Raw genomic sequence first — 19,064 nt, forward strand, 5'->3', positions numbered from 1 at the left:
ATATAGTCTTCTGCATCAAACAATCCCCCCAAACCAGATCCTCAGTAAATGACTTTGCATTTTACTCCTGTCCAAAGTGGCTGGCTTCCCAGAAAGCCTCAACATGGTTCAGAACCAGGCCTAGATGGCTCAGCCCAGGTTGCAGGACCACCACCCAAGGTTAGGTATTCAGTTGACTATACATTAGTACTTAGAATTCTCTATTAGACTAAAATCTCACTGGTAAAGGCAGGGAGGACACAGTTCATTCCATAACATATTCCTGGTGAAAACAGAGTTAAATAAATGTGTATCCACTTCTACTCTAACCTAGCTCCCAGTATCTATGCAGGAGACTACAAAAGTCTTCTCTGTGATATTTGGACAATTAGAAGGTTCTGACATCAGTTTTCACAGTACAATGGCCCAATAAGGTCACTTTACAACAAACCCCACCACATGCACAGCGTGGAACACACTCATGCTTAATACAGCCCAAACTACCAGACTTTTAAGGAAAATATGTTTTTATTTTATGAACAATGTGAATGTTCTATTCAAACAGTTAAAAAAAAAACACTCTATAGAAGGGTTGCAAGCAAAAATTAGCTCTGTTTGCTGCTAGTTATTATTGAGTAATCATTATACTATACACAGTTCTGTTTTATGTGTTTATATTATAGGATCAGAATATTGGCTTTTAGTTTAAGATAACAGATTAAGTACAAACTGAAAATGCGGTCTTCTATTCCAAACACAGAGAAATGATAGAAAAAAATTTAGATTAACAAACATACAGCAACACTAAAATAAAATTAAATAGAAATTTCTATTGACCAGAAATATAGCGATTGTTGAAGAAAGAAGCAGTTGGAAGCTGGAAGCACAATATTTGGGGGGTAGTGCATGCAGCCAGGGTGAGTATGTAGGGCTTGACTCCAGGACTCTCACAAGAAGCCCCAGGGTGAATCTGCAGAGCCCTGAATGCTTGGGGCTCAAACCCAAGGCCAGAACCTTGTCAGCCACGGTGGGTAAAGGTGAAAACGTAGCATCATCTCCTGCAAAACCAGTCAGGATATTGGAAGCACAGAGAACTTGATCAGACTGCCAGCATTATCCAGAGGACTGTATATTCTCATGGAGGGAATTCTAACCTGGACAATCCTGGATGGCATTTATAAGTGTGTTAATTAGTTGTTTGATAATGCTTTCATTTGTGTTCATTTTTTAGAAGTCAATTACAATATTCATTCAAATGCCTAACATGTAAATACAAAAAAAAAAAAAAAAAACCCTGAAAAGAATCCTGAATTAATTTGACCTAAGCATATATGTTTTCCTTAGATGTGGACTGATTTTTTCTTTGCTAGATTTGCTTTCAGAAGATAAATTGCATTCTAATCCTATTATTTTGTGATTAATATTGATCTTCCTCTAAAGAGGAGTTAGGATGTTTATATATAGGCCAGGGAAGTAGTAAGGCGATCATTTAGTGAGATTTATTTATGAAGCTTATTAAACCTGCAAAAATATTTCCTTTGACCATTTAAAAGTTTATAGCTCTATTGCAACTTATTAAATGTGCATGTGTTTTGTTACCCAGCAAATACATATATGTCACAATGATCACTGAAATTTCAAACCAGCCCACCTCTCATTATCATTGCTAAGGAAATTAAAAAACAACTAAACATTCAGATTTATTTAGATAAGTAAGAAGATTGAACTTATCAAAAATGTTTTAAAGAATATTTATTAGTTCTAGTTTTAGAGATTTTTTTGTGTGTCTTTGAAATACCATACAAAGCTATAGCATGTATGGAATAAACTTCATTTTGTTTTCTGTGGTTTTGTCCTTGGATGTTGTACTAATTAAATTATAGTCATTTGATCCAAATTATAGGGATATAAAAATAATTACTATCCCTTGAAATGGGCAAAGTCACACTTGTACATATGAAACAATAAACAGTTTATGTATTGTTTATATATACATGTATATTTATATATATATTGTTTATATAATATATATTCTCACAGTTTCAAACCTTATTATGACAAATGCATTGTCGTATTTTATTTGAAATACTGTCAGTGCATCATTAAAGTAAATCTTTAGCTTACTGATTATTTTATTAAATGTTTGGTTCTCTACAATTTATGTTGTATCAGGAGAAATATTTCTACCATTTTCTTTTTATTGACAGTATCTGCAAAAATGTATTATGAGCAATATTTTCAAAGCTTTTTAAAAAAATATCAGTAGCTATTATCTATTGCCCAAATTTCTTTAGTTTTAAAATGGTATATATTAGTCAAAGAAATGATTCTTAAGGTGAAAAATTATTGCGTTTACTTTGTTTGCTTTAGTAGGAACTGATTCTTTGAGAAAGTATTTGTGCATGTGTTCATGTTTATCTTGTTTGTTGCAAATCTCATGCAGATCCCCTTTTTGCCTTTGTTATTAGTAAATTCTGAGAAAATTTGGTAGAGTTTGAAGTAGCAAAAATATTTAATAGCTTATTAGTTTCTCATCCACATATATTGTACTATGTTGCAATTTTTTAAAATCATTCTTTCTCATGTTGTAATACAAGAAACCTAAAATCCTTTTTGGAAATAGATATTGTAAAAATTACAAAATAAATTTTAAAATTATGTAGTAACTACAGAAGAGAGCAGCAGAAGTCAAATTGATTTTTGCTACTTCTTGGCTGTCTAAATGTGTCATGAGCAAATTATATATTTTGGACTATGATTGAATCTTCCAGCTTCTTAAAACCACAGTTTTTATTTTGCCATAAAATTTCTCAAAAAAAAGTAACAGAAGGATAATAAAAATTATTATGTGTACAAATTGACAGAGTGGATAGAGAGGAGGAAGAGACAATGAGCATCCCTATTTATTCACAGAAAAGAATTTCCATTTTGGATTAGAAGAAAAACTAGTAATAAAACATTTTATATAGAACTAACAATTCTGCAAAACATGGAATAACTTTCCCTTATAATTAATATCATATTATCAAGATGCTAGAAATAGAATTGCTGAAGAATATTATTAGTATTATTATTAAGCCTACTTCTCCCTGGGTACCTAAACATCACAAAGGGCTAGATACATGCATTTTGGCTTATAAAAATGTTGTAATGTGAATATAAATTTGCTTTATGAAACTTGTGGTTGACCCTCAGAGAAGCAATAATCCCTGGGAGCTCTCTCCAAATAGTCATGAATCCTCTACCACACACTAGCCTCATCTAAAGGCCACAGGAATTTGCTACTCGAAAAATAGAGTGGAAAGTTCTTGGACTTAGCTTAACTACAAACCTTACAACAAAATCCACAATAACATTTGCATCTGCTTAATAAAATATACAGAACATGATATGGCAGTCATGAACCTTATCAAACACTAAGCAACCTGGGACCCTATCATCCTCACTTTGCAAAATATTTGAAATTAAATGCTTCCTATATTTGACTTACAGGGAGTGGATAATATAGACAATACTTCCAAATGTTATCTTGAACAAAGATTTTAATTATTTTATTTTCTAAGAGAGGGTAAGATTTTGTCTCCTACTTCCTATCTGTGAGACTTCAAGGGAGTTAGTCCATCTCTTTGCACATCAGTTTCCTCATTAATAAATATGGAAAATCAAAGTAGATACCTTATTGAGTTACCGTGAGCATAACACAGGTCACATTAGAAGTGGTGGCACAGAATACAGGCTCAGTAAACATTAGCATGCCAGGCACTGAGATGAGGAGGCAGTGCTCGTGTACAAATAAGTTTTACCTTCTGGTAATGCAAAAAAAATCTGTTCAATAAATAAACAAGCAGGAAAGCACTCTTCAAATGAAAACACTGGCTCACACCCGTCGCAGATGAAGTAATTCAAATTTTTACATTTATTTCAGCAAGTTGTACATGATCTTCTAAGGTAAAGACTCTTTCAAATCCCGAAAAGTTTTTAGGAAGTTTTAAAAAATCCTTGGCCTCCAATCAATTTGCCCCCAATACTTGTACTTCTTTCTTTTATTTTTATTTTTTATTGAATTATAGTCAGATGCATGGATAAAGTAGATGTGGTGTATACATATAATGGAATATTACTCATCCATAAAGAAGAACGAAATAATGCCATTTTGCAGGGACGTGACGAACCTAGAACATATCATGCTCAGTGAAATAAGTCATACAGAGAAAGACAGACACTGTATGACATCACCTATGTGGAATCTAAAAAATAACACAAAAGAAGTTATATGCAAAACAGAAACAGACTCACGGATATAGAAAACCAGCTAGTGGTTGCCAAAGGGAAGAGGGAAGGGTGAAGAGAAAATTAGGGGAGTTACAAACTACTATGTATAAAATAGATAACCAACAGGATATATTGTATAGAACAGGGAATTACATACAGCCCATACTTGTAGTTATTGATGTTTCAACATTATTGCACAAAAAGTTCCTGGGAAAAAGAAAAGGAACAAAGAAAGGAACTTGAAAGAATTTCAGCTTGAATAAAAAAAAAGATTTTTGTCTTATGGAATGCTGATAGTATTGAAACCTCTTAAAAGAGCAAATGTTGATTTCTGAAATACATTTTGGACCAAAAGAGATAGGTCAATTAGGTAAATGTTCTTTTGAAAATAAGCTAACAATCAGTCTGATTTGTGGCCCTTTCATGTTAAGAACACTTGATTCTTTAGTGCCTTTAGGTCATATTTGGAACAAACATTTCTGTTAACATTCTGCAGCATTAATATTTGCACCGTCCTTAGATATACACGGCTGCACATGCACTCCTCTTTAGTTCACTGATCCTCTCCTTGACAAAGTTCGTTAGCAGATGAGGAGGGCATTTTGTGAAGAGCTTGGTTGAATTTAAAGTGGGCCAAGGTGGGATGATTTTTGTGCATGTGGGCAGACATAGTATTCAAGTGAGGGATTATTTACAAAGAATTGATCCAAGTGTTAGCATGCCATTGAGAGTGAGGGTAGGAAAGCACAGGGCCACGTGTATGTCTAAGTTAATTCAGCCCAGCACTTGTGGTTCATCACATTCCATGCAAGAAAAATTTTAGGTGATCCAAAATGAACACTGTATTCTTTGAAGGACTAACATTTCTGAGGAATGAATAATTATTTTAATCAGAACGTAATCATTGAGCAAAACTGGAATGCCTGACCTTGTAAAGAAAATCTCCCTCCCTTCCTGCCTCTTCCATTTCTTGGTTTTCATTTTGTGGTAAAATTTATTAACTTTCTCCTCTTTTATTTTCTTCTCACTACACTCTTTCAAATGCCTTTCTTTCTACTAATTCTGCTCTCTCAGTATCTTTGGGAATTGGTTCCAGGAGCCCTCATGGATACCAAACTAGGAGGATTCTCAAGTCCCTAACATAAAGTGGGTCATGCCATGAATACAGACTATCCTCCATATCTTCAGGTTTCACATCCACAGATAAGGAGGGCCAAATATATTATTTTCCCTCCCTCTTCTCCATCCATGCTCCCTGCCAGAATATTTTTTATTAAAATGAATAGTTTTCAGAAAAGATGCATGTAAAGAGCTACAGGGGGCTTCCCTGGTGGCACAGTGGTTAAGAATCCACCTGCCAATGCAGGGGACACAGGTGCGATCCCTGGGCTGGGAAGATCCCATATGCTGCTGAGCTACTAAGCCCGCGCGCCACAACTACTGAGCCTGTGCTCTAGAGCCCACGAGCCATAACTATTGAGCCCATGTGCCACAACTAGTGAAGCCTGTGTGCCTAGAGCCCATGCTGTGCAACAAGAGAAGCCACTGCAATGAGAAGCCTGCTCACCACAACGAAGAATAGCCCCCACTCAGTGCAATTAGAGAAAGCCCGTGTGCAGCAAAGAAGACCCAACACAGCCAATAAATAAATAAATATATAAATAATTTTTAAAAAGAGCTAACATGGAGTTAAGGTTAATATCAGATTGATATCATAGTTTTGTTTTAGAAATAGAAATTCATACCATAATGCAAGAAACAAAACAAAGCTTGCAGCATTTTTTAACCATATTTCAAAAGGATTTTCATACCATAGGAGAAGACATATGCCCCTGTACACAACATAAGCTATCTAGTATGTTTGAGACATTTTATTTAGCGCTAGGAATGCAGAATGAGGTCATTCTTATTGTCCCTTGACTTGAGACACTATTCACCTTACACATGACCAGAGATATATCTTTTAACAGCCACCATTTCTTTACCAACCTTGCGTATCAAATGGGAAAATCCATCCATCGAATGCAACAAAAAGATTTCCTTGACTAGATGAGGACACAAGTCTTTTCCTTAAATGGCTATGTTGAAACAGAAATTCCTTGTTCATACATTTATTTCCAGTGGCCTCCCCTCAAGTGAATTTAACCAAAAATCTATCTATTACTTAGATTAATTATTCCACTTACTATCTATTCTTTTACTGAAAATGAGACTCCAGCAGAAGCATTTCATTGGATATAAGTGCAAGACTTGTATGATGCATTTTCTTTAACACCTAGTACAACCTTACAAACTTTAAAGCTCATAGCCCATTTTTCTCAGTGATGGTAAAGAGATATTATTCCTATTACACAGGTCTAATTGTCTTTAAGAGACACCATAAGAATTAAAAATAGGGAAAGTATTATTATCTTTGTTATTGTGTTCTGAGTTCTTAAGTATTCAGTGTATGCTTTGTCTCTGGGTCTGTTTCTAGTGGCAAAACCCTTGTTAATAGGAATTAGATCAGATTATGATTGTGTAGTGGATGTCTTAATTTTGCATGTTTTCTTTATCAGACAATACACATCTATATTAATTGTCTTATATCAGTGTGTATAAATAAAGCCCAGAGCTATTTAGCTCTTTGTACTTTGCTCCTAGATCTTTTGTCTTATGAACTACAGTATTGTATATCTCACTGTAATAACAGTGAATTATGTTTAGCCAACATCGCTTTCTTTTATTAAAGGTGTATTTTAATTTGATGTTAGAAACAACCAGCTTTAAAAATGTGATTGGCCTTCATTTCTTTTTAGAGTTCCTTTTGGAGATGCACTTACCACAAAAATGTGCTCTGTGGGAATCTGGCAACCTAGCTGATGATAGGATAAATCATTTTTAGTTTACAGGAGAAAGCAAATGCTTCACTATTAGGTTATTATTATTTAGTATGTCAAAGAGGAAATATAATTTTTAGCTAGCTATGTGCATGTGAGTCTAGATATCGTTTGATAAAATGAGTCAAGTGGGAAAACTTCCCTTTCTTTGTGATGACACATCAAATATGTCCTTATCTCTAAAAACATTAAGGATGAAGGAGTGATACTTTGTTTTTCCCAGTGTCCTTAGAACTAATAGAAAAATCTAAATTATGATGTATTTATTTTGCAGGAGCCAATGAGAAAGAAATAGCTCTAATGAATGGTTTGACTGTTAATTTACATCTTCTACTGGTAAGCTTCCTTTCCCACCAATGTTTAGTATACACTATTTACAGAATCTGATGTTTTCCTATCTTTAATTCATGAGCATTTAGAGGTTTACTTATTTAAAAATAAGTTGTGAGGTTATTTTCATTTCTACCAGGAAATGCTGGACCATGATAGAATGGCTTCTTCGTAATCATGGGAGAGTTGACTCTTGCAAAGAGCTTTAGAATAATGAATAGCTCTTATCTCAGAACACAAGGAATAAGAGTCACAGTGGGTGAAAAGCAAAACTGCTGCAAGCATGCAAAACAATGATGTATAAATGGTAGCAAACAATGAGCTTTTCAGAAAGACAGTTTTCCCATATGCTGGGCTTTGGTATGGTGGGACTATGGATTAGCATGTTTTTGTAGACTAATTCTGGGGGAGTAGATTAAAAAAGAATTAGAAAGGAAAGGACCCAGTACCTTAAATGAGTCATTGTGTTTAGGTATTTCTTACATCCCAAGTACTTAGTAATGTGTATACCTTAAAACGTCAAATATATTCTTGATTTGAAATATGGTGCCTATAGTAATTGTTTGTTTCATTTTTAAGTGAAATTTTGAAAACATGTCCATAGGAAAAAGATGCACAATTAAGATATTAATGTTTTATTTTGATAAAATATAAACATGATTATTAAATACGCCCAAAGAAAAGTACTTGTGGAGTCTGTCAAGCACGTGCGGAGTATGTCAGGTATGATGGTAAACAGCAAAGTTTTCAGTCCAGACACCTCCGGCTTGGCTCGCATCTAGGCTACTTAATACCTGCTTGACTTTGGACAAGGGTTTTGGCATTTCTCAATCTTAATTTTTTCCTCTGTAAAAATGAGGATGATAACACCTACCTCATACATATGAAACATGATAATATGTGAAAATTGCTTTAGCCCGCTGGCCAGTGGTCAACATCCAATTAACAGTAGCAACCATCCTTATTGTTATTATTGTCAGTCAGTATTTCTTTTCCAGGAGCTATGTGGAGAATTGAAAAGGTCCCACAGAACACATGAGCTACTTCTCTCTGGTGCCTCTAGAAACGCCAAATGTTTCATTAGGGCAAAGGTACTTTTAGCTGCACCTAAAATGAGATTTCATAAAATCATAAAACTGTAGAAATCTTATGTACTAGAAACCAAATCTGAACTGCTAGATAAATCAATATAAATAAGACATACACAGAACATGATATTTCAGTCTCATAACAGAGAAGTTGCCATTAAATGCATTGGGAAGTTAATTTTTCAATTAACATTTCAGTAAAGTTTGAGAATTTGTTTTTATCTGATTCACATTTTCTCCCAAATTTGCTTTCCTATTGAAAATCACAATAAGCAAATATGTTTTTCCTTTTTAGAATTCACTGGAAACAAGGCTAATTTGAAAAGGTACCTTTGACAGACATCTAGCTGTGTAACTGATTAGTGCCTTTAAAATGCTAGAGATTACAGAATGAAAGTGTGGTATAAAATGAACAAATGTCTAAGTTGTGCATTAATGCATTTCTCAATAAATCCATTTCATTGCAGTTATCGTTTTTCAAGCCTACACCCAAACGGTATAAAATTCTCCTAGAAGCTAAAGCCTTCCCTTCAGATCATGTAAGGAGTCTTCAAATTATGTTTACATTCTTTCTGCTCTTCCTAAAGGAGCATATCATTTGCCTGACTTGAATATTTATTCACTAGTCTTTTCCAAGTAACCTTATAATAAAAAGATCTGTCAAGTGCTTTTGATTTATGCATTTTTTATAGATTGTAGCTTTATTTCTTTTGTTTAAGTAAAATGTGTTAAGGGAGGAAAGAATTGAATAGGAACATTGATTTGTTGGTCTTTTTAAAGACTGAGCAAACTGCTTGTCTAAATCAAATGCAGTTATAAATGTTTTATTAATTCTTGTTGCTGTTTTATTTTATGAAATTAAATCGATACATACCACAGTGCTTAACCCTTTAGGTACAGAAAGTAGGAATATAAGCATTTATTTGTCCATTTGTTTTCATAGCACACTGGCATAATTACTGGTGCTTTACAATTTAAAAAAAAGGTATTAAAGACTAAAAGAAGTTCTTGTGATTCAACAAAAACATCATGCTACTTTTTTAGCAATCTCAGTTGATAAGAAATGTGATTGTTCCAGACACAGACATGGATAAAAGTATATTGCAATTTTAATGTTATATTTCAGTTTTAATGTTAACAAATTTGATTTCTGTCTTTTCTGTTTAAGTATTCTAGCCCACAGCTTGTAATTTTAAGGCATGTAATTAATCCAAACTAATAACCATGATCTTACTAAAAAGGATTTGAACAAACTCAGGGTCCCTACAATTTCTTGTTCCCATTTATATCCTGGGCTCTCAATGAAGGGAAATTTTTGATGTCCTTTTCTTTTACTAGCTTACTCTTTCTAGGGCAAGCCATTTCTGTATTCTATGCTGAAGCCTAGCAAGTCTTCACTGCTCACTTTGGTTATTTTGTAAACTCTGTTTTGACTTGGATTATATGACTTGATATCTTATTCTAAAAATTTCTTGTACTCCTAATGTCTAAATGACCCCTACATTTCTATCCATTTCTAATATTTCGTGCTTCAAAGAATTTTCAGATTGCTGCATGTAAATTATGTTAAGCAATTCTTCTCTGATACATTCTGTTTAGTTGCTTTTAACCCTGACCTTGAATTTAATATAATGATATGCTTTTATTGGTATTTTATTATTTGTTTCTGAGTTATTTCAGTGTACTTCTCTGCATTGGACTTGATCTAATGAGTCATCTTTCTTTTCCAGTATGCTATTGAGTCACAGCTTCAACTTCATGGACTTAACATTGAGAAAAGTATGCGGATTATAAAGCCAAGAGAGGTATATGAGAAAGAGAAATAAATATTCATCATGCTTCTATTTAGCATTGATTTTTTTCTTCATTTTCTTCAAAAGTTTATTATCTTCATTACTTTAATAGAACTTTCAAGAAAGCATAAAAGACCTATACTTTTAGGTCATTTTGCTTAAAATAGAGAATTAACTCAGAAGTGTATTTATTTTAATTTTTCAAGGGCTAGTCATATTACAAGCAAACTATTTTCCTATTAATCCCACTGGAGTCTGCCATATTCTTAAATGGGATGGGAGGAGATGGCAAACTGCATGTATCATTTTCAATTTTAAATGCCATTGCCTGTGGGTGCCATTGAAATCATGTTAAAAATTAGTGATATTTGCCTATCTTTCATGCCCTTCTTACTCTAAGAATCAAATGCTTTCCTCTGAGCTTGGTCTTGGGTATAGAAAGGGGTGTGGTGTAGCAGAAAGAAATTAGGCTTACAACCTCACTATTACTTTCCAGGGAAATCTGAGACCCAGCAACGTACTGGGTATGTGACTTTGCGAAAGTTACTTTATCTCTGAGACTCCTTTATATTTAAACAGATAACAAAGGAAACACCTACTTGGGCTTGACCATATATTCAAGGTCTTAAATACTGTGCACTTTGTATTAATAAAGATATAAGGCTAAGTTCTACAGGTTTTGACATATAAACCCTGCAGCTTATGTAATTTGGCACCAAGAGATCCACACAGAGTAAATTTTAGGTTTCACGTATGTACAATGTTTCCAGGCTGTTAAGCCAGTGTTTGAACAATTATTTCTTTCAACCCAGAACTAATTTGAGAAGTTAAAAATCTACTCTATTCACTTCTGTTTTCCAACATGCAATAAATTAAGGGAATAGAAAGTTCTCACAGCTTTGGAACAATATCTCTTTCATAGGTTATGTATAAATTGCTTATTTCCAGCAAAAATGAGCATAGCCACTAATATATCACAAGTTTTTATTTTAAAAGTGACAAGTGTTGTGGAGCTGTAGGAGTTAATCATAATTTTGGGACCACTCTTTAGCATTACCAGATTAGAGCACATCAACATGAGAGAGAACCATACCTTATCATTGAAATATATTTCTCATTGGCTTAATACTGATTCTTTAAAGAAATAAAGTATTAGTATATATAACACTTTCCTTACTTTATTTTTTGAAATTATTGTGGACAAACTGTATGAGCTTCCTTTAAGAAAAAAAGAGAGTTTGCGTTTGTCATATTATTAATTTTATCTTGAATTTTTTCTTAGAATTACTGAAATCCTTCTCTTTATGTATAAAGTAAGCATCACTTAAAAATTCAGAGATTTCATTGTCAATCCTATTTTTATAGATTATCATTTTGTAAACAAGTCTCAGACTACTACCAAAAATTAGAGTAGTATTATATTTGTGATACATATTATATATGCCTAATGTGGGACACACTAATTGGCAAATAGTAAGAGTTACCAAAAATTAAAAATAATTGAAGGAAAATTCATTAATACCTTAATGAGTTTTCCCCACATATTAATGTAGTTAATGATGCTTGGACTTTATAATCATGTCAGATTTAGCACAGCAGAAAATTCAGGAAGACTTCATAAATACATGACAATTATTAGGCTGCAAATAGATAATTTGTATCCAGCTGAGTTCTTTTCACTCAAGTTGTTTATAAGACCAAATGTAAATTCATTCACAATTTTCATGAAGTAACCAATCATTAGTCTTAGGGGGGCAGTCGTGGAGGAAAAGTAACCGTGATAATATTGTTTTATTGATATTTTCTTCCTGTTTGGATCTTGATCTTTAGATTGGTATGGAGAACTTTTAAATTAATAGAGAATATTGATTAAGTTACACTCAGATGAACGATGTATATGTGTCTTTTTTTCTAGAAAAAATAAATTATACTAGATTGATAAGTAAAATACTACTTTCTAAGAATTTTGCCTTGACATTTAATATTTTATGGACATCCTGTATTTTCTGGTATTTTACTTGAGGGAAATAAGAAGGAAACAATTTATAAGTATATAAATAGTAAAAATTAAGTGGGAAACTGAGGCATAAAATCATGCAGTAGGGTTTTGCAAAGACTTACACTTTATAAAATTCTTTTTACTATTTTATTATCATTTCTTAATAACAAAAAGCATGTTCAAATACATGCTTTTGCCAGACTTTTGAAGATTATTAATCTGAAAAAGTTTACCTTTGATTTTTCATATGGTATAAAAGATCTCAAGGTGAATTTTAGATTGGGAAATATAAAGGGATAAATTTGTTATTGTGGATATAATATAACTTGTGCCTAACGTGACTTTAGGGGGAAGAAACATTAAGATTAGAGGATATCCTTGAAGTAATTGAGAACGAAGGTGACTCTATTGCAGTGATCCTGTTCAGTGGTCTGCATTTTTATACTGGCCAGCTCTTTAATATACCTGCCATCACAAAAGCTGGACAAGCAAAGGTATGCACGTCATTTCTTCCTTCCTCCCTTGTCCAGAACATCACTCTATAGGAGTATTCAACTGCACTTCTAGTAAACTACCTTTGTTTGTGTCTGGGTAAAATTATTTAAAGTTTTAAAAAAGAGTAAGATACATATCATATATATATGGTATATAATATGATGTATTTAATATCTTAAATATATCTTAAATATATATATGTATTTTGCTTTAGGCGTCTCTATTTAAACCTCTTTTTGTCACTTCTGTGGTCTTACCTCCTTATTAGCATCTGCTTTCCCAATGTCTACCTCTAATCAGCAGGACAAGTGAGCTTCCTGTAGGTGATATCATTGGTACAGAGCTGCTCAGTCAGCAGGAAGCAGACAATACTTAGGATAGTAACCACTGTTAGAAACTCAACTTTGGTGCTTTGTCATACTATAACTCATTATATGTACCTATGTACCTATTAACCTATGTACCTGAAGAAGGGAAGATGCAGAATAAAAGTTTATCGGAGATGGAATTTTACCCAGTTTACTTTAAGGAAGACATTATACTGCCTATAACGATTAATTTTCCCTACATACTACTGAATAATGTTTACATAGTTTATTATTGTGAAAGAGTAAGTCTTTATATATAAGTGCCTGTAAAAAACTATTTTTAGTATTTGTTTGTCTGAAAAAAAGAAATCATAGGAAAAACATTCAACAGTTACAATTTATATTTAAAATCTTTAAATAACAGTTCTATTTGATTCACCAATCAAGTCTCATATTTAAAAAGGCGACAATCGAATTATATTCTGAACTTTAATAAGTTATGGGATTAATATATGTGTGTGATCTAGTTAATATATTCAGTTATTGAAGCTAATGAATGGAACTAATGAAAAGAAATTTAGCACTGTTATCAGCAGTCTCTAGGAAGTTCCAGCCACGACTTCGAACTGGTTTGATGGATAACTGTGAAAGTAGTGCATTACGAAAGATATAAAGATAATGTCTTCTTAATTGAGATATTAAATGTTATGCATCAGAATAAAGGGAGGCCAATAAGATGTCATATTTTAAAATGTTATGCAAGTAATCAGAAGTCCCTGATTGCCTTAGTATACATGCATGTCTCATTAAACTTCATAGAAATGAGGCAGGATGGTAGAGTGGAAGATCATGGGTTTTGGAATGCACTCAATCTGAGGTTCAGATTTTGGCTAGGTCGCTTAATTCTTATATGCTCTCGGGCAAGTTGACTTGCCTTTTCTGAGTCTCTGTTTTTAGAAGTGTTAATTTGGGACAACAGGACCCACTTCATAAATGCAGTGCTGATTATGAATAGTATAAAATATCTATTGGAGTGCACACTTTCTGCCATTTAACATTTCTGTTAAATGGTGGTTCCCTCTTGCCTTCCACTGTCTTCAACAAATATGAAGTTATAGAAAGTGGCTTAAATATACATTTTCTTTCATTTCTCATTAAAAAACAAAATAAACTTGTTTACTAGATACTATATGTAGTTCTCATTCTTGACTATTATGGTTGCTAAAACCATTCTCTCAGTATTTTGCAGGCTTTCTTTCACTTAAAAGATATAGTAAATGCCTATCAGTAAAACTTCATTGAGTTTTCAGTCAAAGAAAGGAAGGTAGGAATGAACAGTTCCATATAAATGTAACTGCACCGAAGTGATGGATACTACAGGAGTGAAATGGTGATGTAGCAGACTTCAATTTATCCATTATCAAAATTATTTTAACAGACACTTGTACACTTGCTAGACAATTCCATCCATTCTCAATGGAGATTTAGAAAAATTTTTTAAAATATGGACTTATGTATCTCTCTGAGTGGTCTGTGAATATAAAACTGAAGAGAGAGACAAAGAAAAAATTAAAGGTGTCCAATCAAGAAAGAATTGGGAAATTCGAGGAGAAAAAAAAAGCCATAAAAGAGCCACTGTTAGGAATGGCTAAGTGACATAAAAACGATGGAAGTTTCCAGAAGCAGGGTTGGAACTAAAAATGATGGATTAATAAAAGTCAGCAAATAGTATATTTTGAAGTAGAAACTTCATATGAAAGGGAAGTGGAGATAGGAATTTTGAAAAAATATTAATTAAAGAAATACATATATACCAAAAAAAGCACAAATCATAAGTGGCTTGATGAGTTATTTTGAACCCTTATAACCATCACCCACATCAAGAAACTTCTAGAACCTTTATAACACTCAGAATCCTCCTTCTCCCAAATACTGCCTGTTACCTCCCTTCCAAAGGTTCCACTCTCCTGACTTCTAACCATATATAATATATATATATTAGCTTTGCCCATCTTTGAACTTTGTATGGTTGGATTAACATACATTCTTTTGTGTCTTGCTTATTTGCTCACAATTGTATTTGTGAGGTTCTTCCATGTTGCACATAGCAGCAGTTTTGTCTGTTTTTCTTTTCACTTCAGTACATTATTATAGTGTATAAAATAGATAACAATTTTTTCCATTCAATCAGAATAGATATTTGAGTTTCATTTCCATTTAAGGGCTATTACAATAAATTCTACCGTGAACATCCTTATAAATGTCTTTGGGTATGTATTCACACCCATTTCTGTTAAGTACATACCTAGAATTGGAATTCTTGGAACATAAAGTATGTATATGTTAAAACCTAATCAACAATGCCAACTTTCCAAAGGTTTGTATCAATTTGTCATACATTCCCACCGGCATGTATGAGTTTCTGTTGCTCTTCATTCTTATCAATAGCAAATCTGATTAGTTTATAATAATAATGCATTGTAGTTTTAATATGCACTTCTCTGTCTATTGATGAGGTTGACGACCTTTCAAATGTGTACTAGCTAAGTGTCTTTTATGAAATGCTTGTTCAAGTGTCTTGCCCAATTTTGTATTTGGTTATCTGTCTTTTCATTGTAAGTGGTCTAGAAATGGATTCTGATGGAAAGAGAAAATACAAGATTTCTAGAGATCATCTAAAATGTAAAATAAATTAATTAATAAAAGAATAGTTGGTAGTATGGCTTTGATTCACATAATGAATTTAGAGAATGCTGAGGTTTTTCTTAACCGAAAAGAAGGCCTGGATGGTGACAAGTGGGGGAGGCCAAGGAAAATTAAGTATAAGATCAGGCTGGAGAGCCATGTTATAAGGGAAGGCCAGCATGTGAAAAGAGACATCAGTTTGAAGACTCATTTGCATATTTTGTCTTTGAAGCCATCTACTTAATTTTATACTACTGGCCAACCTACCATCTTGGAGCTCTGCCTTACTTCTATGTTTATATATTTTTCATATTTTATTACTTATTTCTACTTATAATTTCTTTTTATCTACACTCACTGAATGTTCCCCACTGTCCTTTGAATTACCATCCCTAGAGATTTTAACCACTGCCACAACTTGTCTCTCACTGCCAAGTAAAACCTACAGGCTATTCCCACACTTGAAAATTGTTATTTATGAGCATCTACCTATTACACCTGGAAGTCCTATATGCACCTTGAGATCAGTATGCTCCAGACGTGTCTCTCTCCAAAATATCCCTATTTCATGCTGCCATCCTTGTAGATCTTTAGACTCAACTCTGACATTTTCCTGTTCTTTACTTTTTCAACCAATCACTTCTTAATTCTCCCTGGGTTAGTCTTCCCTTTAATATTCCTGAATCAATTGTGAAGATTTTCAGCTGCAAGAAACAAAATTTCAGAGAAAAATTAGCTGAAAATTAGGGGTTTATTTTTCTCACCACAGAAGACTTGAGACAGGAGGCTGCTAGGATGCACTCTGCAGTTGAGTAATGTTTGTGTGACATCTCCAGGGCTTTCTTAGATTTTCTTCAGTCTTCTCATGTCATGGTCACAAGGAGAATTGTCCCAAATGCACATATCACAATTATATTTAAAGTAGAGGAAAAAAAGAAGGGAGAAATAGCAGTACAGCTTTACTTGTCCCTTTCATCCAAAGTGCAGTCTTTCCCAGAAAAACCTAGCAGTTTACTATTTATGATCCATTGCCTTTTGAAGCAAGAAGCATGAGTAAAAGGGGTTTTAGCTTTTATGGCCCTATAGTAGAGAGAGGCTAAGAAGAGAGGTTGGGAAGGGGTTGAGGTTAAATCACCCATAGTACTTCTTGCATTTCCCAATTACACCCCCATGGAGCATCATTGTTTCTAATCTGTTTCCCTCTTTTCTCTTCATCCTCTTTAATTTTTCCTTTTTCCTCCTTCCTTCCTTGCATCTTCCCTCCTTTCTCCTTCTCTCCCTCCTTCCCTTCCTCCCTCCCTCCCTTTTTTCTTTCTTCTATTTTTCTTTTTGCCTCATTTCACAAAGCATTTGAAAACAATTCATGGGAAGTTGTTCGGCAACATAATGAAATAGAGAGAGAAATAAAGAGAAAGTCTAGATCATCTGGTGAAATGAATAGACTCCCCACAAATTATAATTTCTCAAGTCGGATTATGATAAGAAATAGGTAATTAGAAATTATTGTCAATGGAAACTCTTGGTATATAAGGTAGACTAAGTCTTGGTAACAATTAAATAGAGCCATAAATGCCTTCACTGTGATAGATGTTTATTTCTTGTTCATGCAGCAGTCAGGGATCACCTTTCTCCAATGCAATGATTCAGGTTACCAGTGGTTCAAGGTTGCATCCTATGGCTTTCATACCCTAGAGCTTCTGTCATTGTTCAGCCAAAGGAATGGGATAAAGGGATGTAAAGGGGAATACTAACATCTTAAAAACATTAGCTTAACAATGGAAAAATTGATTTCCACTTATATTCCCTTGACTAATGCATGGTCATTTTCGGCAAATGAAGTATATTTGTGTGCTCAAGAAGAACAGCTATTAGCCTTGCCACACCTGGAATTCAGGCATTTTTGGTTGCTGATGGAGTAGGACACTTATTCTGAAATGCAGTGTAGCATTTGCATTAATGAAATGTTTAGATAGTAGAGACAGAGCCAGACCTGGCCTTGAACCCTTGTCTTTCCATTAGTTTCTAGCATAGTTTAAGAGGCTTAATTCATTTACCAATGTGACTTCATTTCTCCACTTAACAAATGGAGAAGGTAATAGTGCCTACTTCATTGGTTTGTTCTACTGAGAAACAAGGTACTATTCTTAAAACACTTAGTACTTAGTGCATTGTAAGTAATCAGTAAATGTTATCAATATATATAAAATAATCACATTGGCATATCCAACTTACAAAAAATAATAATGAATCCTTAGAAAGTGAAATATTCATAACTTTAAAGATTCTCATTGGACACTTTACACTAGATTATAAAAGAAAACAATAATCTAAGCAGTGTGGTTAGGATTCAATAGACTACACTGAAAATTTTAAAGTCTGGGTAATGGACTGATAAAATTTTAATAATCTTATCCCTAAAGAAACTCAGTACCAACTGCTTATATTTCACCTTCTCTCTCCAATGCCACATAAAACAGCCTACAGCACTCTGGAACTCATCGTGCCTGGCAGACAGTTGCACATAAACATTTTTTGAGTGAACTCCCTTATTCTTTTTTTTTTTTTTACATTTTTAAAAAAATTGGGATATAGTTGTTTTACGATATTGTGTTAGTTTCTATTGTACAGTGAAGTGAAATAGAGTTCCCTGTGCCACACGGCAGGTTCTCATTAGTTCATTCCCTTATTTATCACATCTTTTACACTATTCTACTCTATCTTATATGGATGCTGGCATGTTAGTTTTCTTTTAGCCTACTGAAAATTGAAATGCAAATGACAGCCAAAAAGAAGACTAAATTTTGCCAACCTGTGCTTTGTTTATTAGCTTCTACCTTGTTATGTGTCACTCTCTACTGGGTATGAGTGAAAACATCTCCTAGACCTAACTATAAGCTGCCTAAATTATTAATAAATAATAATCAGAATTATAGCCCACACAGTTTAAAAGCAAGTGAATTAATTCTGGATCTAGAATAAGACAAAAGCAGAAATATGAATAAAGACATCGTTATAAACAGGAAAGATATATTTTGGATTTAATATCATTTAATAAAAACTGAGGTATCTAAAGAACACTCATACATAAATGGTCACCTCATGGATCCATCCATTTATCTTCAGGGAAGGTTTAAATTATTGTTAAAAGTGTTTTGAGACTCTAGTAGGAGACAAACGATTGGTCAAGCCTCAAAATTCAACAACATCTTAGCCGAGATGCCTCTAGTACTAAAGAC

At 33.5% G+C, this 19,064-nt stretch overlaps 1 protein-coding gene across 1 annotated transcript in view; it reads left to right on the plus strand.

Moving 5' to 3' along the window:
- KYNU (kynureninase) overlaps window positions 1-19,064 on the plus strand; it is a 96,993-nt gene that overhangs the window by 24,847 nt on the left and 53,082 nt on the right. Inside the window, exons 4-7 of the mRNA XM_057745732.1 lie at window positions 7,405-7,466; window positions 9,016-9,087; window positions 10,279-10,353; window positions 12,688-12,834. Of these exons, the coding sequence (XP_057601715.1) occupies window positions 7,405-7,466; window positions 9,016-9,087; window positions 10,279-10,353; window positions 12,688-12,834 (356 nt within the window). The remainder of the gene's footprint in view (window positions 1-7,404; window positions 7,467-9,015; window positions 9,088-10,278; window positions 10,354-12,687; window positions 12,835-19,064) is intronic.

Source organism: Hippopotamus amphibius, chromosome 8 (assembly GCF_030028045.1).
Source record: "Hippopotamus amphibius kiboko isolate mHipAmp2 chromosome 8, mHipAmp2.hap2, whole genome shotgun sequence".
NCBI lineage: Eukaryota > Metazoa > Chordata > Mammalia > Artiodactyla > Hippopotamidae > Hippopotamus > Hippopotamus amphibius.